Below are 25852 nucleotides of genomic sequence, written 5' to 3' on the forward strand. Positions count from 1 at the left end.
ATAATTGTATACAATTTTCAATCCTCTTTTTACAGCTTACACTGTTGTGAAATGTTTATCACTTGTTAACATTCTTTAGTTCACTGTTTTATGTTTGTAGTTCAACAATACTACTCCTAAGCATGCTTGATGTCGACTTATCAAAACTTCAACACAGTTTAGAGTAAAATTTAGCCCAACCCCATTCTACAACTTGCGCTGATTCTCAGGGATTTGAAATGATTGACTACCAAAGAAATTTATTAAGTTTTTCCACATTGTCAGTAAGCTACAGGATAAACAGACCCAGTGGAGCAATTTCTCGAGTATAAATGGAGGATTAAAAAAGTTATTTTCTGTAATTGTTTTTAAGATCTTTTTCCGGACAATTGACTAAGCAACAAAACTGTGTATGTGATGTCAAAAACACAGAAACAAGGGTCACACGCAAGTATGCATGAAAAGAAGAAATGAGCAGGAACTTGCTTCAATTTGTAACTATTGCAAGTTCAGTTGAAAGAAGTTTCAAACCACTTGTTCAATTTTTATGATTTAGATTTACCGATAAAATGGTCTTCACAGACCAACAAATCCAGACATATCTTCCTTGTACAACTGACTGTTTACAGTAATAAATTGACTAGTAAAGTTTAAACTCTGTGATTCAGCAAGAGAATACAGCTGCAGTTATAATTTAATACAAGATCTGTGCGAAGAAAAAGAACCAAAAGTATTGAGTCAAGCGAGTTTCCACAGCTAAACTTTAGCATGTTTAGGAGGCAAAGTGTTAGTCCCAGCATGACCAAAATATGTTCCCAGCCAGCATTCCACGAGGGGTTGGCATTCAAGTCCAGAAGAGGACTTTGTTCGACTGCATTCAAGAGTATATCTAATGGAAAAGAACCAAAGGCAATTCATTATCAATATATATATATATAATATATGGATATCAGTGAGACTGTAGTTAAAGCGCGATCTAAATCAACTTCAAAACAAGATGCATACAATGATACAACAGTAGTTAATGCTGGAAATTAACGTAAAGATAGCATTAGAATAAGATTTGAACCTATAGCATAAAAAAACTCCATTTCACTCCAATGGCATTGACTATCAAATAACAAATGCTAGCCAAACAGTTGAAACGGGCATATGAGAAAAAAGAACATTTTCATTGTTTGAGCTGCATTTATTCTAAGCAACTTCACCTTAAAATTACAAAGAGAAGGAAAAGGAGAAATTTAGCTGCCCTCAAAAAATTTCATTTTCAGTTTTCATTGGATATGTCTATTGCTCTGAACCAGAGTTCAACTCCACCGATGTATCATCAGACTGCAAAGCCTCTTTTGTCTGTAATTTAACAAACTGTCTGCTCAGTGCTATTCGAAGTGGTCTTCTAAAAAAGGTCTGCAAGAAAATTACTTCTTAGAGCATTCTTAATTTCAAAGCAATCTATTATGATTTATATAGCATAATACACAAAAGCGTAACAAATATCCACACACAAGAACCTACAATTTAGAAATACAAATAACAGCAATTAACATCTATTACCTTCCCTTGAAGAGTAGACAGGGCTTCCTCAGCTTCTTTCTTAGTTTTAAAGGAGACAAATCCATAGCCAGAGGACCTTCTTGGATTATCATGAAAAATAACTTCAGCGGAAACTATATTCCAGCCTTCTGAATTGAAAAACTCCTTAAGATCATTAGCCCTGGCTTCATATGACAGATTTGCTATAAATAAGTTAAATGTTGGAACTTGCTTGGGCTTTATGGGTGGTGCAGGCTTCTTCTTTTTAACCTTTGCATAATTCATCTTCAAAGTACGACCGTCAAATTCCTAAAAGAAAACTCATCAGAATACAAACATTACTTCGTGACAAAATGGCAAGAGACACAAAAACACCATGCATACACATTATTTGCTAAGAAAACAAAGGCAGGTAAGATAAATTTTTCTTAAATCATGCAATTTTGATGTCATCAAGTTTTTAAAACACAGTTAAGCGACCGACATACATATATAAACTTGAGTACGCAGCATTCTTCTCTATATCCCAATTGGGGAAAGTCAATTGATTAATCTTCAATTCAGTTCAATTCCCGCATCTTTTTCAAAGTAATCCAAAGTATAATTTCACGGATATAGGAGAAGGTCATAAAAGAAGAAAGCTTTTATATGCTTACATATGATTCAAGATTATTGAGAGCAGCAGTAGCTTCCTCAGGAGTACCCATTGTAACAAAAGCCAAACCTCTATTCCTGGTCTTATTATGCATCGAAAGCTAAAACCACAAGAGCAGGACAACATAAAAAAACAAAACCCATATCAGAAAAGCAACATAATTTCCCAAAAACATATATATATAATAAATGAAGAATAAAGACCTCGACATCAAGGACTTTCCCGTGCTTCTCAAACAAAGAACGAATGTCCTCAACGGTGGAATTCCAAGGTACATTCTGGGCAAGCACTCTGGTTTTGGAATATTCTTCTTCTTCAGTATTTGTAGTTTTAGTAGAGACATTAAGTGAAGAATCAACAGCAGGGTTTTGTGTGGTGGCAGAGAAATGGACAACAAAATGACTAACTTTCTTGCGCTTAATCAGAAATGGGTGAGCTTGAGAAGAAAGAGGGAAATTATTGATAATAAATTGATTTCGTGGTTTATGAAGAGCTGAAGGAGAGGCTATACACAACTGCTGTTTTCGTTGTTCAGTGGATATGTATGAGGTTGAAGGGAAACAGTGAAGACGAAGAAGCGCCATACCAGTTTGAGTTTAGAGAGTGAGCAAGAGAAACGAGTGAATTTGGATGAGGAGGTTTAGGCAACTTCTGGTCTCGAGTGAATTTGGATAAGGAGGTTTAGGAGACTTCCGGTCGGGGAGGCAAAAATATCTGGATCGGGGACACTAAACATTTTGACAGTGAAATACATCGATTGAGCGACGTCGTTTAAAGACACTTAGACCTTTACAATTTTTCTATACGTCTTAATGCCTCTTAATTGGCAATTCAAACCCAGCTTCAGTCTTCAGAAAAGGGTTGAGAGCTTCGTGGTTCCCAGAAAATTTAAAAGACATTAAGATGCACGGCAAAAGGCAAAATTAAATTCACCCTTATCCTGTAAGGATTAGAGAAAATGCACATTACCGCATCCAAGAGATAATTTGAATGACAGTGAAGTTATTCCATGTATAAGAGGTATGAACTCAAATTTCTTCCTATGATATTTTAAAAATAAACTTTTGACTAATCCGATACTTACGAAAAAAAAAAGAAAATAGAAGCACATCATCATCATTCATCAACATTAAGTATCCAAGCTCTTATCAAAACCCATACATAAGACAGTGGTTTAAAGCAGCAATTCCAGGTTGCAAAAATGAAAAAAAAATAAAATCTTTCTGTGCTGGTTAGGTCATTATAGTTCCAATAATAATAATGAGATTTGGGGACATTGAACAATCTCATCACGGCATTACTTGAAACTGTTTTGCTTTACATAAAGTCAAGCCTAATCTGGACGATTCCATAGAATACAAAAAAACTGGTGAAGATAAAATCCTTATAGTCTTGCAAGTTAGTTTGAGACACCTTACAAAAGGTACAAATTTTGCAGCTTCAGAAAAGCTGTCTTTGAGAACTCAATTCTAACGCCATCAACTTCCAGGAGGAAGAAAAGAAATAAGAACACTACTTCAAGTCATTGCTATTAATTATGCATTCTGAAGTCTGGAGAGTTACACAACAATGGTGACAGAGGTTGTCTTGCAGCCAGATCCAGATCCAGATCCAGCTCAATCTTCTTCTCAACTGGGCTACTCATTTTAGGACTTGATTTTCACTTGTTTGACTGTCAAAACGGAAGCATCTCAAATATTGTACAAAACTAATGGCTGTTATTTATCAAATGCAATAACACAAACACACACAGTTCTGCCACCTCTCTGTGCTTACCTTGGCAGATGCACTGCTAGTTTGCTTTCCATTGGAATCATTACGGTTCCTGTGTCTGTGGAGTTGTCTCAATAACTTTTTATTCTCCTTATTCAATATTTTGTTTTCTTCATATAGCAATTTCACCTGTATGTTTCAGATCAAAGCAAGTTACACTGAGTATGTGAACTCAAGCAGATACAAATTATGTAGTAATGATAATAATAAGAACCTCCTCTTCAGCTGTATCAAGGTTCACCCTAAGACATTCTTTATCCTTCTCAAGTGTCCTAACTACAGCAGCTAGCGATATGACCTTTTGAGTTGATGGCCTCAAACTACCACAGAACGAGAAAGGGTTTCAGAAAACAAATTAAAAGATGTTTCTTACATCTGTTGTACAGTTTGACATAATGCAAGTCTACTGAAAGTTTCAACAATTGAATAAGGTCTGCTTATTAACCTAGACAGCCAAATAATGGCAACAACCAAAAAAAGGGAGAAGCTCCTCACCTTTTCCACATTTTCAGCAATGAGTGACATAATTCATGACCGCCATTAGCTTCCAAGAATGCATGACCAGACATAAGATCATCATCACTGACTAATGCTGCTAAAACAGACTCGAGTGAATTTTCTTCCATAGCAGTGCTCTCAGCAGAAGAATTGCCCTTTTAAATGACAAATATTATGCACTTGGTCAAACTTTACTCCATAGAATTGAACTATCTCATATTTTGATATAAGACTGGAAAAGCGACGAAGAACACAAAACAGAACTAGAATCAATGGTAAATGTTCTCAACCAATCGCAAATTAAAAAAACCATACACTCTAATTAATACTCACTTAGCAATGCACATGAACAACTGAAAGTCTAACAAAAACCTGCTCCAGTGCTTCATTCGGGGAACAAAAATTAGCTTCATTCCTTTAGCTACAAGTTCCATATAATTGGTATCACAAAAAATGATAAAACTGTCAACTGTCGGATAAGTTGATATGTCAGCAATAAATTAGCTTTTAACTTCCAGAATGACAAACGAGTATGCAATTAACTGAACATAATTCACTGCCAATCACCACAAACAAGGAAAATTCAAAGGAAAGGAAGAAAATAAAATTCATCAAAATGATAAATTCTATAAATTAATAATATTTTGAAACTACAGTAAATGGAATCTAAATGCAATCACAAATTTCAGATAGTTGTCTAAATTTTATATTAAGTATTGTCAAGACTGACTGCTATGTAAAAGAAATATTAAGGCGGGAGATATTACCATACGATTTTCAGACTGGTCCTAGTATATTTCTAATTGATCCAAAACCTGAACCAAAATATTGAACCCCAGTTTCGGCCTCTTTAGCCCTCTCATCCGCTTCGTTTCCAAAATCCATCAACACCTCTCGGTCAAGATCGTACATCGAACACTCTTTCTCCCACCTACTGCACTCACACAACAATCTCTTACACTCCTCGGCAAGCCTCTGGTTTTCCTCCACAAACCTCCTCACGGTCTGCGCGTTCATACTCGCCTCCGCCTGACAAAATCACCGAGAAAATAAATTTAAAAGAAAATAATATGCGATGTACGTAAATTAAAGGATCTACGAACCCTAACAAGATCGATGATTTGATCCTTTTCTCTCACTTTGGAGAGTAAAAGAAAATTCTGATTCCGAAGGCGTTGAAGTGATTCTTGAGAGGCCGAAAGCTTTAATTGGAGATTTTCCTGGGAAATTGGAAGACGTAAGAGTGTTTTCAATGGACTCTTTTACGTGATTATAGCCTTCTTGGGGCAGTTCCATGATGCAAGCCGTTGAGAAGTACAGGAAGAAGAGAGAGTTAAATCAGCACAGAGAAGAGAAACAATCAGAACAGAAGAGAAGGAAATCACAAACGAATTGCAACTGGAATATTCAAATTTTCATTCCATATTCCCGCATATAACTACGCGCCCAACTAAGATGACACCGTATCAATTAATTGTCAAATTACAAAATGATGTCGTAGTACATTCAAACTGCACCAACTGAATTTCGCGCCAAATAATCAGTTCTTTCTCTCTGTAACATTCCATTGGAAATGAGAACCCTAAATTCGATTTGGAGGTACATATTTTCCGCGTATTGTTTGAATTCAATTTGAAAGAAAACAGAGGGCTATTTGCTAGCCTTTTAAATGAAAGGTTTTTAATTTGAGGAAACGTGGCAGATCCTGGTTGAGAAGCCTCATAATTCTAATTCATCCAAAGCCTGAACGGCTCAACCAACTGAACCTCCAAATCATGTACCCTAGTTTCGGCCTCTTAACCCTCTTATCCGCTTCTTTTCCAAAATTCATCAGCACCTCTGAGTCAAGATCGTACATCGAGCACTATAGATGAGTGCTTTAACAATTAATTATCATCAACACCCCTTAGTTTTATCTATAATTGAAAATTTTAATAAAATTTAATTTATAAATAAATATTAAAATTTTTTTTTGTTATGAACGTCTTTTTAATATTAAGATAAAATTTGGGTGAAAATAGTCCTTTGACCTAACATTTAACGTAATATGATATTTCTATAAAATTAACAAGAATTCATATCATTAACAAATAATTTAGTATTGTAACGCAAGTGTAGCTGCGAAAATAAACGAGAAACAAATAGATTAGCAATGTTCACCAGACTTTCTCAAGTTGGAATAGATGGCAGTGATGGTTAATTCAAAATATGTACTCAAAAGTGGGTTTTTATCACATTGCCCATCCATTTTTATATAATCACATTCTATCCAAAAGAAGAATAACCAAAGTATTATTTTAAATTAAAGTTAAAAACAAAATTCCCGCAAGTTTCATCCACTAATATGATTTCCACAAATTACCAAAAAAAAAAAAAAAAAATTAGAAATCGGCTTCATTTTTTATTGTCTTCATTTTTTGATTTTTTCATCGGCTTGATCAATGGCCTGATCTATCGCTGTGTCAACCTGCTTTTCTAAACCTTCCACCTGCATTTATAAATAACAATATTCAGATAGTTTCAAAAACAAAGCCACAGTAAGAAAGGGTAAAATCAATGGGATGCACATGTACCACCTAACACGATGGAGTTCTAAGCTGCAAGTCAAAACTTGTGGCTATAATCAAGAGTTAGCAAAACTGGCAAAAATCCAGAAACAAGGTATTTGGTATAACCTTATCGATGAAGTCATCAACTAGATGGGCATCCTTAGCAGCTGTTTCCGCCACTTCTTCAATACGATCAATAGCATCCTTGAGTTTCCCGGCTGGAAGATTATCGGAAACATCCTCCGCCACCTTCTCTACTCCCTCAGCCACCATTTCTACAAACTCTGCAACGTCTTCAACTGTCTCCACAACTGCTTCAATTTTCTCTATAAAATGAATTACAGCCAGAAATACAACTTATTAACCACATATATATATGATATGGAATCATTTTATATATTTTATGTAATGATCGATATTTTGATGCTTACTTTCGAATATTTTAAATGGCCCCCATTTGTTCGCCCAAAAGGGAAAAATCGCTGATAGTGCTATTCCCAAAAGCCACATTTTCCTGCCCAAACTACATGTAAGTATCAAACTGAAATTTTTTATAAAGATACAGAAACTTTAACATCACCAGAACATTTTATTTGATGACATGGTAGATTATTTTACATACCATGAACCCGGAAAACAATCAGGAGGCGAGGATCCAGGTTGAACCCCGCTGTAGACAACTATATTCCTGACAGTATTGAAAGATCGCAAGCTGTGCTTTCTCAGGAAATCAGATTTTTGCTTATATCTTGGGATAATCGAAACATGAGCAGGATGGGAAATGATTGTCGTTTGAAATCGTTGACAAGACTGAATATTTGCAGTTGATCTTGATCCTATGCTAGACATGGCTTCTGTCATACCTTCTAAATCTTCCTTTGTTGCTGTAAATCAATGGAATCTTGCAATAAGATGGTAATCTGATGTTGAAGAGATAAGTGCCTGTTGACTAGAAATGTTTATTCTGATAATATGTCTTGTAGAGCAGGTCGAACCAAAATATTCTTTTATTGGTGGATTAGGAATCAAGTGAATATATTATATAATTATTCGTCAATTCTCTAATATTTTGCATCGTTGAAATAAGTGTTACATGTGGTACGCGTTTTTTAAATGCTTAATCAATATGTATATTAATATATATTTCGTAGAAATTTCGTGCATCTGGGCTGCGTATTAATTTGACCATATGGAGGTTTTACTAGTCTAATATGAATATGGCAACGATATGGAAAATTACGAGGAATTAATACATTTATTATGTAAATATCCAGTTCACCTTCACCAAATCGGATTGTCCGCTTGCTAAAAGTAGATTCGTAAATGTGCAAGAAGTTTTAACCAAGACTGGCTTCATAAATTTCAATATCTCTAGCCCCAAATCCTTAATGCTGGTGATATTTTCTTTCACTAATTGATTTACTATATTCAAAGTCTAAAACAAAATAGGTTACGGTGATGACAGTAAAGATTTTGGTAATAAATCTTGGTAGTCATTACAGTATTATTAAATAAATGTAAAGAAAGAGATTAACACAGAGTAATTTTTTTTTAAAGTAGTTCGATTTACTATTTAAAAGCCTGTATTCATGTTATTGCAATAGTTTTCAGAGAAATATCCTCCACTCACCATAAAACTAGACCTTTTTTTTTTTTTTAATGAAAGTTATACTTTAAATGTGGAGAACAAATTTTAGAGGTTTGGATTCGATTATCTTCTTTAGAGAGGTTTAACGGGTATTTATGACCTATGAATTTGAGAGTTAATTTTTTTCATTTATTGAGGTAAATCATAACACTAACACTAAAAACATTGAGCAGATGTTATCTTTAATAAGAGTACTACTTCATATGTTATGAGAAATTATCTATTAAATATCATTAAAAACCATTGATTTGACAACTTAAATAACCTTATTGCATTCAAATGTTGAGTCACACTAAAGTGATAAGATTCTAATCATTAGGATATGCAAGCTCTAAGTTGTTTTTCTTGACAAAGCTAGTTATGAGTTTAGAATATCTTTAGTGAACAAAGTCATTTTAAGAAGAGGTGAACTCTTTACACCATATATGGTATCCATGAGTGGCCACGCTAAACCATGGGCCAACAACTCCTAATCGTCTGTTTGACAATGCATTGGACGTTGAGAAAATAGTATCATTGGGGTGTGAAAAATGATATTGCACCTATTTACTTGCTATTTCTCATGATTAAAAACTGTGGATCCTTTGTATATAGCAAATAAACTCAAGATTTTGTTGCTTGTTATAGTAGAAATAACTATTAGTCATTTTGAGAATTGGGGTTCTTTTGATGCGACTAAAGGGATTAGGCACCTTGAATTTGCCATTAGTGCGGTGTAGGTCTTCGGCTAACTTGTGTGTTTATGGTGACACGTTGGTGATTAGGTGATTAACATCACTAATCACTAACAAATAGCACAAGTTTTACATTATTCTCATCGAAAATCATGATGAGAGTAGACTCATGCTTAACAGATAATACTTTGGAAAAAAGAAGTAAGTTGCTCGAGGTTGATGGACCTTACTCCAAAGAGGTACAGGAATGTTGCCAATGGACATTCTTACATTAGAAGTTGTCTACTCTTGGTGGGTTAAAGTCCAAGTTGAGGGAGGCACTCAAGTCATGAGTTTTGACCTCTTTAAGGTGTTTGCCTTTTATAGGTTATGTTTTCATATGTGTGGGAAAATAATTGCCTGAAATCCACCTTTGGGTTCCTTAGAAGAAGATTTCAGAAAAGATATATGTCTAAGGTTAACATGTTAAAAGAATTCGCTTATCCTTTTATAGGAATTTCAGGAATAAAACATTAGATTGATGATAAGCTGATGCCTTTGAAAGAAGTGGACTCTCCGTCTAGTGCAAAACTATTAATGAGATTTTTTTTAATCAATTGATATACGCAATTTAAAATCTTGTACAAAATAAACTATAATAATCATGGTGAGGATTTGATAATAAACCATAATATTCACTACGATGTTACTAAATAAATATGAAGAAAAGTTCGACACAAAGTTTTTTTTTTTTTAATGTGGTTCAATCCTTTACTTGAGAACATATATTATAAAGAAGAACCTAAAGAGGATTTGACATATGAAAGAAACCTGTGATAAAATTGTTGGGTTTGAACCTCGTTACTTCGCTTAAGATGAAGTGAGACTAATCTTAAGTGTGGATGAGATGTCTAGTATCTATCTATATATATTAGTCCTAGATTTCCCTCTTTTAACCTTAGCAATCTTTTGTTTCTCTAGAATTCAAGAAAACGGTTTTTTGTATAATCGATTATATTTAAAAAATCAAGTTCAAATATTATAAAGTAAAAAGTTATTGATTTTTATTATGGTTAGTTAACATGGAAGAGAGGTATTAACTTGTGAAACATATTCTTTGGTTAAAAAATGTCTATCCATTAGTCGAGATGCGAGTTGGTTCTTCTATTGATGATTTCTTTTCAAAAAGTTTCACAATTAAAAAATTAAGACACCACATTTCCTACAATTAACTAAAATATATAATTTTATAATAGTATTATATGCACAAACGATAAATATAAATTTATATACAAACGACAATATGTCATTATTTACACATAATTTGATTGATAATTCTAATGCAATATTACTGTCTATTGCTGATAATACATATTTCAATTATTAACTTTTCACCAATGATATTCTTGCGGCATGCCCTTCTTTTTTTATCTTGCAAAACACAAACATCACTAGTGATGTTGGATTAACCAGCAGTGGCTCTGCTTATGAAGCAGCTAAGTGGGTAGTTAACCACGCAAATCTCATAAATCAAAAGATTTTTCTTTGCATTAATTTATGTTCTTTGACTTCGCTTTTCTTGGATGGAATATTTTTATTAGAACGCGGTCTTTTTTTGTTGTTGTTGATCCATAGAACGTGGTCTTGTTTTGTAGGCTGGACGTTATGGCCTTTGAAGTAGTCATGTCTTGACCAAGCGATTAGTACCGGACAATGAATAGCAAATTAAAATTTCTATCTGATCTGAGCAAGCAGTACACGCTCTTTTAACTCGGAAAATCGGATTTCTTAATTAAGAGTTTAAAAAATAAGAAAAGAAAAAGAGATAGTAGATTTAGTGGGCAAGCTCAGGCTATTAAATATTCAAAAGGATTTGATTGAAAATAGGGGCATTAATTAACTTGTCCGCTTGAAGCTGCTAGACTTTCGAAATTTCTAAAGTTGCCGGCTGGTGTGTCCGCCAGGTCAGAAGCAACTCACAATGAGCTTGCTTGTAATTTGGGAATAATGGCAATTTCTTCGAAAATGTTTCATGTACGCGCGTCTTTTGACCAGTCAGTGGCTGACTTTAGGGTGTTGGCTTATCCAATTAATTTTCTCAAATGGGCTCATGGGCTTATGTCTGTTTCATTGGATTCTTCATTGGATCAGACCGTATGTCTTGGTTTGGCTGATTTCTGCCCAGTTGAATCAGGAGACTGTCCGGTTGATCAAACAGAAGATGCTAAGAAATATCACTCAGCTATTGTTTTGAAGCAAGACGGTGCGTATTCAAGCACATCCAGACTGACGGGTAGTTCTTCAATTGCGCAATGCCTGCACAAAAGCCCTGTGTCTATGAAAAGATCTGTCTCTTTTAGCAGAAGGTTTTTATCGTCTAGATGAAAAAGAAGCACGAGAAACAATTTAGCATGCAATCTATTAGACACTTGTTAATTAGATCTGATATATTACCTAAAATTTTCCCTGGTATAAGAATGCTTTATTCTTTATTCGTTATTTTATTTTCCAGGTTTGATATTCAGCTTCTCCACACCATGATCTGCAAAATCTGAATGGTTAAGACTCGTGTGGAAGGAGCCAGGAGGAAAGTCAGTTTCATCAATGACCGGGCTGACGTCCAATTTTTTGTCGCTAACATTTGCATTAGCCTGATCTACATGGGATTGTTGTCCCGACTAAAACAGATAAGCGCTATGTTGTCAATCATAGTACAATTATTGAAATGTCCCACTCATTACAAAATATGGACAGATTTCGAATACCCCTCACTATTTTACTCACAGCCCAGGGGACATAAATTCCGGTGACAACGGGCTGAATTTTAGACTTTGGAAAATACCATATTTGCAAAAATATGTCAAATCATCTGAATGTTTCCTTTATCAAGTACGGATTTAAACCTTACTTTTTTACATTAAACTATTTTTTTTTTATTGCAAATCAACCTTAATAGTCACAGAGAAAATAAGAAATAATGTTTGAAGTTGGAGCATTTTTCTTTCACGTGATTTCAGTGCACAATAAATGTAATACATTTTGTTGGTCACGAGTCTGCCTGCTTCTAGCTATCAGATCTAGAATTGTACGCCCAAGACATAGCATTTTAACCAAAAAACCCCATGTACATCCAATGGAAAGAGATATGGTCAAATTCAAAGATAACACAAGAGACACCGATCACTTAATTAATTATTGGAGAATTTTAATTATAAGTAAGGTTAGGTGTAACTATTTTAAATATAAATATATATATATATATATTTGGTATATATCATTATATGATTAAATAATTTTAAATTAAAAATTAAATAATATATAATTATATGATAATATATATAAGTGTGCATCTATTTATACATTTAAAGTAGGTATACATAGTATTATTTTAAAATTATTAGATTCTAAACGAGATTGAATTTCACATAAGGCTGAAAATAAATCAAACCAAACCTAAACATGATCCAACTTGTTTTGGATTGAGCTCAGCTCAAGTTTGATTCAAACTTGTTAAGCTCACTTAATCAAATGTTTATGTTTGATAATTTTACTATTAGTGATCAGTTGCCCTCATTTGGGCTTGCATTTCAAACTTGGTTCAAAATATACAAAGAGTGAACAGCAAATTCATAAAAATATAGATTGAAGAAACCCATATGGACAATCAAATATCAGATAAAAATACAGATTAAAGAAACATAGGGCAATAGTTGTAGATTGAAGAAACCGCCATGGAAGTAAAAATACAGTGGCATGCTTTGGGTTGAACATCCATACATAACTCTCAAGCACAAGTATGAACTAAACCCACCAGGAATTTGCTTCTAGTTGAAGATGAAGATGATGATATTATTGATAGTGAGAATTGTTGAACATACGTGGAAGGAACACCAAAGAAACGTAGAGGAGTTGTGTTGGCAATGTTCACAAAATGGAGAGGGATTAAAGCTTGTCGTTTCATCGATGAGCCTATCATCTTATTGTCGGTCAGCTTGTTGTCTCGTCGTTATTGGTCATTGATCGTCTAATTTTTATAATGAACGTCTAAATGTGTGACACAACAGAAAGCAAAAGGAAAATGAAAGTGAGCCGTTTGCTATCATGAGAATGTGTTTAGCAAAGGAAGAAAAATAAAATATCTTTAGGTAGAACTAAAAACAACGTCGTTTGTTAAGGGTTTAAGTAAATTATGCTTGATTTACAAGTCGAGCACAACTCTAGTTCGAGTTTATTTTTTGTTTTACTTTCTAACTCATACTTGGGTTCTATTTATTGTCTTAGGCTTGCTTAAACTAAATTTGTTTCGAGTTCAAATAACCTTGCTCTGAATTCAAGCCTAAATTTTCATCTATAGTAGCTGTTTTTACTATTTCTGCTTTAAATGGGGTTACAGTATGAGAAGAAATATCTCTGTATTCTTGAAGAAATTATGTGGTATGATGTTCTCTTTTCATCAATAAAATATTTGATCAATTAAATTCAAGATTCTTCTAGCTTCTTTAATCATTCAGGAAACTTCACATGCATTTCCACTCCAGGTTGGATAGAGTAGTTTTTTTTTTTGTTTGTGAGGAATTGAACCCAACTATTAGCCGAAATAATAATTTGAATAAACAGCAATCATCATTATATCATATGTAACACACTTCTAATTCTGTTCATGCTCATGCATGCCTGTGCAGCTATAGGTCATCTTTCTCCTTCATAGATGCCTTTTATAGCTTCTCCTTTTCCCCTAAAGTGTAAACAAGGACCTCATGGTTCATCAATTAAACCCCACTTTCCACTCAAATTATTTCAACTCTATGAATGCAGCTGGATAGAGTTATCTCCAGAAAGAAGGTCTATCTAGCTAATCAGTCATTATCAGTTTCGCTTTTGTCATTTATCTCTGGATTTTCTTTTGTTAATTCTCTGTTTTTCATAAACCAATTTCTGCCATCAATCATTTGTATAATCAAACAAAATCCATAATCACCTTCACCTAGATTCATTCAACAAAAGGCGAAGATCCATTGAATTATGTCGGATTTGCATGTGGCACCCACTAATAATTGAAGGTTTTGAATTAAAGCCAGCTTTACAGAAATATTGCTGGGAAAGAAACTTTTATTCTCTTTGCATCTTCCAGGAAAGAGATGAGATTGAGAATGCCACTGCGGATATATTAAAGTCGATTCTCACCCTAGTAAGCCTCATTTATGTGAACCCTGATGGAGATTCAATATGAAGGTGTATATTGTCGAGATAATTATTCGAGAGATCACTAGAGAAGTCATGTTGGTGACTCGGATAATTTTGTCTTGTTAGATACAAGGCTCATGCAAGTGGAAGTAGGTGGAGTCTAATGCGTGGCCGCAGCAGATCATAAATGGCTTAAAGCTTACGGCAAAAGATTTAAGTAGACCAAAGGCCAGTGGGCAGTAAGGACAAATGCTGCAAACTCTATACACAGGATTCTCAAAGGACCGGCCGATAAAGACACATAACTAGAGCGAAAGCAAGCAACAATACCACTACTGCTTTAACTCTTTAATCATCAGAGAAACAGATATGAGATAACCCCAATCACAGAATTAAAAAATAAAAAAGAAATTAAGGTTATATTCTCATTTTCTTTTAGCTATGATCTAAATAAAAGCTGCCGCTTCCTCCTCAATTTTCAGTAGAATTTGGTTCACTGCGCCTGCAATTTCATCCACCGTGCTCAGTTGGCAGCCTTCTTCAACCTGCAGTCCCAATTTACACGGAGCAAATCATGGGTATTAGCTGAAATTGAAGATTATTATAAGTAACTTCCAAAAAATATTTATATGGGTGATCACTTACCTTAAGACTAAATGAATAGAGGACCATTCCATCAACAGTAGTTGTGACATTGAGATGGAGAATACTGAGCCGAAGACTTTGAAAGCTGGCTACCATCTTGAGGAGCTGCCTGGGTTGTCTCTTCGTAAGTATCTTAACATTGGCATGGATCTCCACCATTGTCACTTCTATTTCTGGAATGTTATCTGTTATATTCGAATCAGTTGTCATGCCAAATGAATTGCTGCGCTGAGTTGCACGCGATGAATATTGTGGTAAAGTGAAAAAGTCTGCAAACGGGGAAGGGGCGCCATTATCGTCTTGTTGTTTGGCAGACCTCTTCTGGGACTCCATCGACTGCAAAAGCTTTTCTAACTCTTTAACAAAGTTAATGGAGCCGCCGATTATCGATGCTTGGTCGCCCTAATCATGATAACATGCATATTAAGGGGAAAAAAGTGAAATTTGACAAAAATAATCTCAAATTAATTACAAAACTACTTGTCCACCAGCTTGAGGGTTGAGATCATTCAAGATTTGAAACTTTGAGTGGTTAAAATTTTAAAACTTTGACGAACTTATAGCTCAAATGTTATGATTAAAAAGAAAAAATGGTATTTTTTCTATAGTGCGGCGGAGAGAGAGATATAACTTGCCCTTTGAACATAGGAAGGCGGCATAAGAGACCGAAGTACGGCGAGGTACTCGTTCATCTGTTTACGGCGGTTGCGTTCAACAGCAATGTGAGTCATCCTTTGATTCTCAATTTCTTCCTTGTTTTTGATACTCTTAGTGCGTCTACGCTTCCTTCTACCTCCCATTGTTGTTGCTTGTGGTTCCATTGGATCGGATAATCTTCTAGATAGAGATTTCTCGGTGGTGCGGGCCTCAGGAGAAGAAGAATTAGGACCCCACTCCATTGTCTGTTGCATCATTGAAGGCGATGACGAGGAGTCCCAATTTGCTCCAACAGCTTGCTCGCTGTTGTCATTATGATCAAAAACTCCATGAAGCGGTTTTTGTTCTTCGTGAAAACAGAAGTCATCGTAGCCCCACGCTGCAGCTTCCAGAGAGTACAAGTCTTTGCAAGCATAAGAAAATGGGTCCTGTGGGTAAACAACTGCCTCTAATGCCATCTCTTTATCAATTTTTATTACTTCTTTTTTTTTTTGGGGTTGTCACTCTCTCTTTCAGGGAGAGACTTTGTACTTGAAAGGCAGACAAATGCAAGAGAAGAAGGTTTAAAAAGCTGAGAACTGTTTTGCTTCAAAGAAACCTAGAACTAAATGAAATGAAGTTGCAAAAGCCCCGGACAACCACTATAATCCCAAAAGACCAAACAAACTAGCCTTTTTATGAAGGTCATGAAGAAAGTATAGCGACTTTAAAGATGTTTAATCTAAAAAACAAAATCTACAGCGTGTTGCACGTGAGATTGCGTTGTAGACCAGAAAGTAGACCACACAGAAAGAGATTCTCTTGGCAATAGAAAAGAGTACTAACAATACGGCCTCAAAATTATTTCCCACTTGACTTTGGTAAAACATTTGATGTTAGCAAAATCAGTTTGTTAACAAGTCATCAATTTCATTGTAAATTACGATCATCTTCTTATTTTATTATTAAAATTATAGAAATATTATGTTTCTCTTCCTTTTTCTTTCCCCTCTCCATCAATTGTCACATTCTCATCCTATAATCTTTCAACCATGATTATGAGCAATTGACCTGGTGGTTGCATGACCACTTCTGGTTGTGATTGTGAGTTTAGTAGTGACTTGTAATTTCCATTGTGAGATTGGTGGCAACGTCTTCGTTTTTAGTCACTAAGATTCAAAACAATGATAAGATTTAGGAGAGGATAGTAAAGATAGATGATTGGTGGCACAATCTTAAAGGCAACGACCAGTGGATGATTGGGACTACGGGTTGGTGCAATCACAATTACTATGTTATTTTCATTTTAATTAAAAAAAATAGGTGGGTATTTGGTATTAATATTAAAATTTCATCACAATTTTATAATTGGATTAAAAAAACGAACCAGTAATTAATTAAAAAACAGTTTTTATTAATGAAAATAGATCATAAATAAGCATATGAATTTCCACAAATTTTCATATTAAAATTTCAAATTTAAAGATTAGAATGTAATTTCATTAAAGTTTGGACGGGAAACAAACATTTGGCCTGGAAATACTGTTTAATAATTGTCCTTCCGAACAAAAATTTCCAAAAGAATAAAATAAAATAAACAATAGCAATTAACAAGAAAAGAAACAGGTGGGTCGACAAGTATATCACGTAAAGCATATCCCATTACGTGAAGTAATCACCATTTTGAAAGGGAGAGGCAGTCGTCTCCTCTGTAAATTCTCATTAAATGCGTAATGATTTAGGCCAAGATTGTCTTGCGCCTTCGGCTCGAGAAAAAATGAGTTGCCTAATGAGATGACTCATTTCGTGATAATGTGGTCGGACACCTGGACACTAAAATGAGAAAGAAGACGAAAAGCTGATAGGAAGTAGAGATTCTGACGCAGATCTACAAGAAAGAAAATTAGAAAGAGAAACAGGCTATGGTCAGCTTATTTCAGGTGTCTGTACAGTACAGATTCAGAGGAATTCATGTGACTTCACAAAGGGCCACTCTGTAATCATCAACGACGAAGTGAGACTACATATCTGCTTAACTTTCCTTCCCAAGACTACTGTTGTTTCTGATTTTTATTCACTTTTACCGATACAATTCCGTTGTTTTCTGATTTTTATTCACTTTTACCGATACAATTCTTATTTTATTGCATCCAACTTTCTAGTAGCAATAATGGTCATAGTGGGCTCTATAAAATAGTTTGAAAATGGCGAAAAGACTTATTCCCACCCAAAGTAATAGCAAAATTCCAAACAAATATCCATTGATTTTTTAAAACCTAAACATTCACGTAATTTCTGATATAATTTTTTATTATAATTAAAAATAAATATATTATTTTATTAATAATATTAAAAAAATTATAATTTTATCAATTTTCTTTCAAATTTTAAAAACTAACAATTTTATTCTATTTTCAAAATTTTTTTAATTTTGAAAAATAGTTTTTTCACTCCCAAATCTCTAGATTTTTTTTCTCTTTTTTTGGATACCATCCATCAACGACAGTAGATATCTTTTCCTTAACTAAAATGAAACATCGAAGAAGAGATGAAGAGACAACTCCGTCTCTTTATCAACTTCCAGGTACACTTCTTCCTAGGCAAATACGTTTCTTTGTTGATGGAGACGTATGAATTCAAATTCTTTTAGTGATATACTAATATAAGATTTTTAATTTACTTGATTCAATAATTATGATACCGATTATTAAATCCAAAGTTTAATCTGTCTTGGTTATGAGTTATTTACTAGGTAAAAAACAATAAATATTTTAAAGTGTATTAAATTAATACGATATAATAAATGTATCATATAACACGATACATATCTCACGATATGTTACGTATTACTAAAACAAACTAATATACTTTTTAAAAAAATAATAATGATATAGTAGATATATGTAAGAGAAATTTTTAAAATTTTAGAATTATTTGTAATATTTTTAAAAATAATGATGAGTCATTTATAAATTTTTGTTATTCAATTTTTTATAATTATATCTTATAATATGATATAATACACGATATACTATATGAATTAGGTTTTTAATATATGATATAATATATAATTCGATTATTACGATAACATTTAGTAACCTCACATCAATAGGAGACATTCTTTATAGAGTTTTATTATCCTTCTTTTTGGGGTTGCTTCCAGTTGCATGGAATATTTTTTGCACCGTTTGATTATTTTATATTTTGGAATTTAGAATAACTCTTTCTATGTTTTGGTTAGACTAACTGCCAAATGTAAAAAGTTCAAAAAGAAGTAAAAATAATCCCATGGCCGATTGGCATTCCTTTCAATGTATCAAGGAAAATTTTAGTTTATGAGATTCCTCGATTGACAACTGACTTAAAATAAAGGCAATTTGGCAAAATCAACTTACTATTTTGAGTATGAAGCTCAAGACAGTCACCGCTTCACACATATTTTATACTATGATAACGGGGAAGAACATTTTTTATTCTCAACAGTGTATCAAGTTAAGCATAGAGATTTGACAGAAATTAAACATACCTAATGCATTTGTTAAGTGCTTAATTAATAGGGTTCTCTTAGACCTAATTACAGGATTTGGCAATTAATGTAGGTAGAAATTTTATAGGTGCGCCATAATTCAACCCTAATCTTGTCTTCTGAAGGAGTTTACTTCATCAAGTTGTGCCCAAATATCCTTGGATTACAACTCATAATCTAAGAAAATAACAAAACTAGTTGTATCTTTTTTCTAATTACGACAAGAAGTTTTGTCTGAGTCGAATTGGGTGATTAAACCCTCAATTACTAACATAATTCAAGAGTTATCTTGATAAGGTCTTACAAGTATAGAATCTAAGTCTTATTTCTCAGAGATTTTATATTTTTTCCATTGAAGCTATCCACTGAGACAATTAATCTGTGATTAACTTATACTTAACTATCATTCTGTTTGGTAATGGTAGCATGTGCTTGAAGCGCAAACTACGCCACAAATTCTAACCTGCGTGCGCAAGTGGCCTTTTGTGTTTTAATTATTGTTATCAATTGAATTATTAAGTTATAAACAAAAGCTGAGTTTTGTTGACTTATTCAAGGAACCGGGGTTACGGGGACCTCAATTTCTGGGAACTTGCTGACTGTCTCTTCTTGTTGCTTTCAGAATTTCAGATTCTCCCAAAAGAGTCTAGCTTCTCTACGGTCAGAATTTCGTACAACCTATCCACTAGGCTTTTTCAAAAAGGCCGAAAATGTAAGGCTCCTGGATTAGCTCAGATCCCAGGCGGGCTAACTTCTTGCAGAGCCCACTTCATGTATTTGTGAGACATCACAAAGGAGGTGTGACTCTTGATGAAACGTTAACCTGTCTTATCTGATTTGGTCCGGTGTTGTAATCTCGGATTGTTAAACTCAAAAGTTTATTTGTTTAACATAATTAATCATTTCTTAAAGGATAATTGGATTTAGATAAAACGTCTCATTAAATTATATATTTATATATTCAATGAACTCCCTTGTGAAGGAGTTTCGAGATTGTTAATTTAAAACTTTTTTATATTGTAAATTAGGGTTTCAGTCTAAACAAATAGAATGATTATAATCAGTATAAAATAATAAATTTTATATTATTATTTTGTCGATGTATGGGCATATTTAATTTATTTAAACCATTAAATGGATTTTGTCATCTCGTGGTATGTGCTGACAAAATACTCAACTAGCTAGACAGCCTTCCACTTCTTTCAAATTGATTAGGTTCAGCAAAATTTTGGTAACATGAACATACAAAAACATATATGGTTATTTGTTGGGTCGGGGACAAAAATTCTGTCTTACCTACAAACAATTACAAAACTCCAGTTATAAAGCCACAATCAATGAAATATTTTTGTTTTATAGGCCAAAGGAAATATTTGAGCAGTGGCGTGTTGTCTTGTCTATAAAAAACAATAAACATGTTGGGCATCAGCAGCCGTGGACGTGTGATAACTCCAACGTCCAACCACAAAGGTCTTGTCAGTGACGTTCAGGCGCACGCAGGCCATTGCAGCGCAGCGAAACCGCGGCTAACCAAAACCATGGGCCTCGCAATAATTCGCTGTAAGGTTTTGGGTTTAATTGTCCAGATCGTTTCCATTAAACAAAAAATTTAATTTTAAAATATCATCAATACCAACGTGGACATTTATTTTAATGTTTGAAGTCGCTTTTCCAAGAGGCTCAAACTATCCTAAGGTTAGTTTTATTTGTTCTTAACCTTTGAGAATTTCTTGTCTCTTGTCATGAATTTTATTGGATTCGAGTTCATCTATAATAGATCGATCCAATACAATTTATTTTAATTAACTATCATGGTGTGAGAGTTATTAATAGTTAGAGTTTTATTTAAAGTTTAAACTACCTCTTTTAAAGAGAATAAGTGTTTTTTTACAGGAGAGATTTTTTTTCTTTATCTTCTCAGAAAACACACAGAACCAAAGAAATACACAAATATATCTTGTATCCCAAAATAGACATACAGTAAATGAGACAAATTGATCATGAAAATCGACTAATGTCAATACCTCGCACCATATTCAAATAGGGTTCGTTAAAACACAAATCCAGGTATGCAAATTTTTGTTTATTGTAATTCACAAACTTCTATTTTTTGGCATGATTGTTCCCAACAAATTTATTACATGTTTTCAGAGAAATGTAATAGGTAAGATATTTTACTATTAAATCAGTGTAAATAGGTATTACTTGTTTTCAAATACCACCGATTGTCATGAGAAGCGTCATCAAGAACTCAAATTTGAGCCAATTGTGTAGGCAAGTGCGTGAGAGGCTATTTTCCACCCATTACCACCAAAAATTGTATGATCTTTGAGAGTGGGCAATAATGCGTGACACCCAGACAAACGTGCCCTTGACCTAATGGTATGGGACACAACTTGTATTCAAAGACTCGATAGTTTACAAAATTCTATAATTCACGTAAATATTGTATTTCACTATGTTTTTCTTCGATGTGAGAGTCGAGATATCCATTGCCGAAACCCTACTTGCAAAAAAAAAAAAACTACTTATTACAGTTTAATGTGAAGAATAAATTTGTGAAAAGAAAAAATGTTGCCCATGTTTTGAGTTGTGTAGAAGAACTGTTTTTTAAACAAATCCTATGTAACTGAAGAATTAGTTAGTCCGTCATATAAAGGATGAAATTAATGTGAATGAAGGCGTTAGTGTTTAAGTGCGTTTTTGTTCTTTCTTAGTACGCACCGTATCGATAACAAGAGCGCTTATACTCTTCCTCTCTATCTTTCTAATACCCTGACCTTGTGTTCTCTGCTCTTTTCATCCAAATTTCTCATTTGAGGTACGAAAATGTTAATAACACAGAATTCACAAATATTTGTGCTCTTCTTGTATGTTAGGTCTTTAGACTTTTCCCTTCTTTGTCAGATATTTAAAAGCAGCTGTAAATAAATACTACATATTGCAGTTTAATAATAATAATAATGTCTTACTTTTTAAAATGTTTTTATGATAATCGAACCAGCATGTCTTTGTATCTATGTTCCTCGTGGGTTTATTTGGGGATAATGTATTTGCAAGTTGTCTAACAAAGAAAAACGAAATTTGCATACAAATTCCCTTGAAAGGATGATTTGATACGCATCTCAAGCATGTCGTTTTTGATAATTGTAAATGTTCATAGTCCAACATATTCAATTCAAAACCTCTCATGGATCAAAAGACGCACCAATAACACAATATGTAGAGAAATATGGGATTATAAAGACATGGATTCATATGTCACACTGAAAGGAGAATAAAAATGGAAGAAGAAGCTGATTCTCTTCTTCCCCTTGCAAGCATCATTTGAACGTACTACATAATTTATTTATTTTGGATGGAAAAATATTATTTATGCTATAAAAAAATGTTTTTAAGCCAAACTTGAGTGAGAAAATGTTATATGTTCATAATAAAAAAGCTAAAAAATCCATACATAGAGGATAACAGTTGGATTCATAATTATTAATATTTTATAATATATGATATTATATTCTATGATATAATATAATATAAATAAAAAATTATATATATTATATAATACGATATGATGTATAATACATATATAAAAGATTAGTTTTTTAATATACATATAATATACAATTTAACTGTCAAAACTGGATAAGAATAGACAGGCATTTAAGATTTTGGACCAATTCAAAATGTCTTCTGCTCAGTAATAGTCGTAGTGGGCTTGTAGCTGATATTGTTGGAAATCATGTAACAAAGCCCAACATGTTGCTCTTAGAAACTGCAATTTTTTATGCAATAAAACTAATCAATTAAAATACAATAAAACTATGTGTATCTATTTTGGGTACACAAATATATACATATTTATATGTGTCATCATGTAATTGGATGATTTTGAATTAAGAATAAAACAATAACCAATCATATGATGACACATATGAATGTGTATATATTTGTGTATCCAAAATGGGTATACATAGTATTGCTCATTAAAATATATGGATAAAAAATAAGCATAATTAGAAGCAATGGATACCACCGTATAAATAAATAATTTTAAATTAAAAATTAAAAAATATTTAATTATATAATAATATATAATCGTTTTAATAAAATTATATGTATTTATTTTTAATACATAAATAATATATATTTGATATGTGTTATCATATAAGTAGATAATTTTAAATTAAAGATAAAATTATACCTAATCATATAATGATATACATAAATATATACTTATTTGTGTATATAAAGTGGTATGCATAGCATAGTATTGCTTTGATTGAACAATGTTCAACAAAATTATGTATATATATTTTGAGTACATAAATTTGTACATACTTGATATGTGTTATCATATGAGTTGATAATTTTGAATTAAAAATAAAGTAACACTTAATCATACGATGACATACATAAGTATATACTCATTTGTATACATAAAATGGTATGCATAGTATTGTTCTGACTGAGTAATATTATGTGTATCTATTTTTGATACATAATTTATGTATATAGATGATATGTTATCGTATGATTCGATATTATTTTATTTTTAATTCAAAATCTTTTAATTATATAATAATAAATCAACTACATACATAAATTAAATACCAAAATTAGATAAACATATTATCATTGTAAATAATATAACGTACCCACCAATAGATCTTACATGATAATTCTGGGATGCCAAGTCAATCTATTGACTTCAAAATTTAAAGCCACTTTCAGTTCTATGTACTTGCCACCTCCCCTTCGTATGTTCCCATTGTGCAATTATTGTTAAACTTCCAGAGACCACAAAGAACAGAAAAGGTCAATATTTGAGAAAACAAGCTAAAAATGCAAAGAATTGTTCAACTCTATGATCGTTTTACGTTCACTGCTTTCTTGTTTGAATTAAAAACTTATTGCCTTCTGCTTTCTTCTAGTTTAATGGGTGAATGGTGATAGCAACATAAACATTATAATTATTCTTTGGGGAAATGAAAAATTAGAAGCATATCTGGATGGAATTGGTTTATTTGGAAAATGGATTGCTTGAAGATCACATCGATCAACCACTTTGATTACATCGACCGACCTCCAACAAAATAAATGTTGAAATCGGGAATATTCAACTCTTGTTATGTATGTTACCAGTCTGCCGGCATAGGATCCTCGATACACTTTGGAATATTTATTAAAGCCAAAAGATTATTTTTCACCCAAGTTTAATTACATTCTCAAAATCATATCTATGAGATTTAAAAAACTTAAAATTTTATCTTCTAACTAATTAGAGTTAAAATTTTTTGTTAAAAATATGAGTAAAATTATTATTTTATTAATAATATTAAAAAATATAAAACTTATTATAAAAACTAACTTTGAAAAGTTAATTTATTGACGGTTAGAGGGATCGGATGGAAGCAAAGAGATCAATCTTTTTGTCTTGATGAAGAGAGACAAAGAGATTTAGAAAAGAGAGATCATTGTGCCTTATCATGCGTTGGTCCACATTTTAAGGTAAATAAGAGAGGTTGTCAACACCAAAGATGATGATTAGAGGGATAAAGAAAAAAACTTTAGGTTTGAAGGGAGAGAGAGAATGTGACTAGGGCTGGATTCGAGCCGAGCTGAGCTTGGGCTCGGCTTGGTTTTTTTATGGCCGGCTCGAGTTCGGTTCGAGCTCGACTCGAGCTGATCTCGGCTCATTTTCGATTCGGCTCATTTACGGCTTGGTTCGACTCATTTTTCATATCAAAACGACATCGTTTTGTATATATATAAATCAAAACAATGTCGTTTTGTATAAAAAATTAAAAAAAATCAACCGAGTCAATCCGAGCCAGCTCGGGCTCTAACCGAGTCGAGCCGAGCTGAAGCTCAAGCTAGCTCGGCTCGAATCTAACCCTAAATGTGACTTTTAGAAAATAAAAAACTTTAGATAAGGTAAAAATGTTAGTTTTTAAAATTTATAAGGAAAATATAATTAGTTATATATATATTTTTTAATATTATTAATAAAATAAAAATTTTACTTTAATAGTTGATCTCTAAATAAGATTTTAAATTTTTCAAATTTTATAGGTATAACTTTTACAACATAACTATACTCCGGTGACAAATAGTCCCTTAGCCTATTTATTGAACGTTGAAACTAAAGCAGGCAATATTCTTTTTGGCTTTTAGAAAATAGAGGTTTTATGCTTATCAACAACTCACTATGAAATAAATAACGTTAATAACCTAATTGAATATATCTGACGATCAAACTCAAAGGAATATACATATTATATATATTTTATTAAAACATACTTTTCAAAGCAAACTGAATAGTTAATTTCAAGAGGCAAAATTGTCTTCCACATTTTTTTAATCAAAGTTAAGCTGTCATCTTCGCCGTCAAGTTGGGCTAAGAAGCACTCGGAAAAAAACCTTTTGTCTTGTTGCAGCTGAAACGTAAATATGTTGAATATTACTGTTGCAGAAACTCTAGATTAGATGAGAAATCTATCTTGGTTGCCGTATTAACACTTGATTTGCTGATTGTTAAGTAATTCCCCGGATTTCGTTAAATGGAGGAGATGG

General features: G+C 33.0%; 4 protein-coding genes across 5 annotated transcripts; all 4 read right to left on the minus strand.

The window, feature by feature from the left end:
* Positions 1 to 513: 513 nt before the first annotated feature.
* Positions 514 to 2900, minus strand: LOC123203593 (28 kDa ribonucleoprotein, chloroplastic). Of its 2 annotated transcripts, XR_006499320.1 has the most exons (5): positions 2371 to 2900; positions 2169 to 2267; positions 1534 to 1821; positions 1188 to 1386; positions 514 to 868 (listed from the first exon to the last, which is right to left on the minus strand). XR_006499320.1 is itself a non-coding variant. In XM_044620029.1 (4 exons), exons 1-4 carry the CDS (start codon positions 2749 to 2751, stop codon positions 1267 to 1269), a joined length of 888 nt encoding a protein of 295 aa, XP_044475964.1. In that variant the 5' UTR covers positions 2752 to 2899; the 3' UTR covers positions 1042 to 1266. The 2 variants fall into 2 exon arrangements, 1 of the variants encoding a protein (XP_044475964.1); XM_044620029.1 differs by lacking the exon at positions 514 to 868 and having other exon boundaries at positions 1042 to 1386; positions 2371 to 2899.
* A 499-nt stretch (positions 2901 to 3399) lies between these two features.
* On the minus strand, positions 3400 to 6302 carry LOC123203594. Its single transcript, XM_044620030.1, has 6 exons — positions 5542 to 6302; positions 5206 to 5467; positions 4436 to 4593; positions 4155 to 4260; positions 3944 to 4069; positions 3400 to 3839 (listed from the first exon to the last, which is right to left on the minus strand). Exons 2-6 carry the CDS (start codon positions 5206 to 5208, stop codon positions 3828 to 3830), a joined length of 405 nt encoding a protein of 134 aa, XP_044475965.1. The 5' UTR covers positions 5209 to 5467; positions 5542 to 6302; the 3' UTR covers positions 3400 to 3827.
* Positions 6303 to 6721: 419 nt separating this feature from the next.
* Positions 6722 to 8028, minus strand: LOC123203030. Its single transcript, XM_044619187.1, has 4 exons — positions 7610 to 8028; positions 7419 to 7501; positions 7114 to 7313; positions 6722 to 6926 (listed from the first exon to the last, which is right to left on the minus strand). The coding sequence occupies exons 1-4, from the start codon at positions 7846 to 7848 to the stop codon at positions 6849 to 6851; spliced, it is 600 nt and encodes a 199-aa protein (XP_044475122.1). The 5' UTR covers positions 7849 to 8028; the 3' UTR covers positions 6722 to 6848.
* A 6664-nt stretch (positions 8029 to 14692) lies between these two features.
* LOC123203029 (transcription factor bHLH96-like) lies at positions 14693 to 16511 on the minus strand. Its single transcript, XM_044619186.1, has 3 exons — positions 15753 to 16511; positions 15118 to 15519; positions 14693 to 15017 (listed from the first exon to the last, which is right to left on the minus strand). Exons 1-3 carry the CDS (start codon positions 16230 to 16232, stop codon positions 14919 to 14921), a joined length of 981 nt encoding a protein of 326 aa, XP_044475121.1. The 5' UTR covers positions 16233 to 16511; the 3' UTR covers positions 14693 to 14918.
* Positions 16512 to 25852: the final 9341 nt, after the last annotated feature.

This window comes from Mangifera indica, chromosome 19 (genome assembly GCF_011075055.1).
Source record: "Mangifera indica cultivar Alphonso chromosome 19, CATAS_Mindica_2.1, whole genome shotgun sequence".
Taxonomy (NCBI): Eukaryota; Viridiplantae; Streptophyta; class Magnoliopsida; order Sapindales; family Anacardiaceae; genus Mangifera; species Mangifera indica.

What these genes read in the sequence shown, in the direction of transcription:
- LOC123203030 (XM_044619187.1), bottom strand. Translation starts at nt 7,848, where the DNA reads ATGACAGAAGCCATGTCTAGCATAGGATCAAGATCAACTGCAAATATT. An exon ending in GCCATTTAAAATATTCGAAA is followed by an intron (nt 7,314 to 7,418) that starts GTAAGCATCAAA and finishes TTCATTTTATAG; the next exon opens with AGAAAATTGAAGCAGTTGTG. An exon ending in TTGATGACTTCATCGATAAG is followed by an intron (nt 6,927 to 7,113) that starts GTTATACCAAAT and finishes TTATAAATGCAG; the next exon opens with GTGGAAGGTTTAGAAAAGCA.
- LOC123203593 (XM_044620029.1), bottom strand. Translation starts at nt 2,751, where the DNA reads ATGGCGCTTCTTCGTCTTCACTGTTTCCCTTCAACCTCATACATATCC. An exon ending in GGAAAGTCCTTGATGTCGAG is followed by an intron (nt 2,268 to 2,370) that starts GTCTTTATTCTT and finishes TTGTGGTTTTAG; the next exon opens with CTTTCGATGCATAATAAGAC. An exon ending in TCAATAATCTTGAATCATAT is followed by an intron (nt 1,822 to 2,168) that starts GTAAGCATATAA and finishes GTTTTCTTTTAG; the next exon opens with GAATTTGACGGTCGTACTTT.
- LOC123203594 (XM_044620030.1), bottom strand. An exon ending in TTGCTGAAAATGTGGAAAAG is followed by an intron (nt 4,261 to 4,435) that starts GTGAGGAGCTTC and finishes GTTCTGTGGTAG; the next exon opens with TTTGAGGCCATCAACTCAAA. An exon ending in TTGATACAGCTGAAGAGGAG is followed by an intron (nt 4,070 to 4,154) that starts GTTCTTATTATT and finishes TGAAACATACAG; the next exon opens with GTGAAATTGCTATATGAAGA.
- LOC123203029 (XM_044619186.1), bottom strand. Translation starts at nt 16,232, where the DNA reads ATGGCATTAGAGGCAGTTGTTTACCCACAGGACCCATTTTCTTATGCT. An exon ending in CGCCTTCCTATGTTCAAAGG is followed by an intron (nt 15,520 to 15,752) that starts GCAAGTTATATC and finishes TATCATGATTAG; the next exon opens with GGCGACCAAGCATCGATAAT. An exon ending in TCTATTCATTTAGTCTTAAG is followed by an intron (nt 15,018 to 15,117) that starts GTAAGTGATCAC and finishes TTGGGACTGCAG; the next exon opens with GTTGAAGAAGGCTGCCAACT.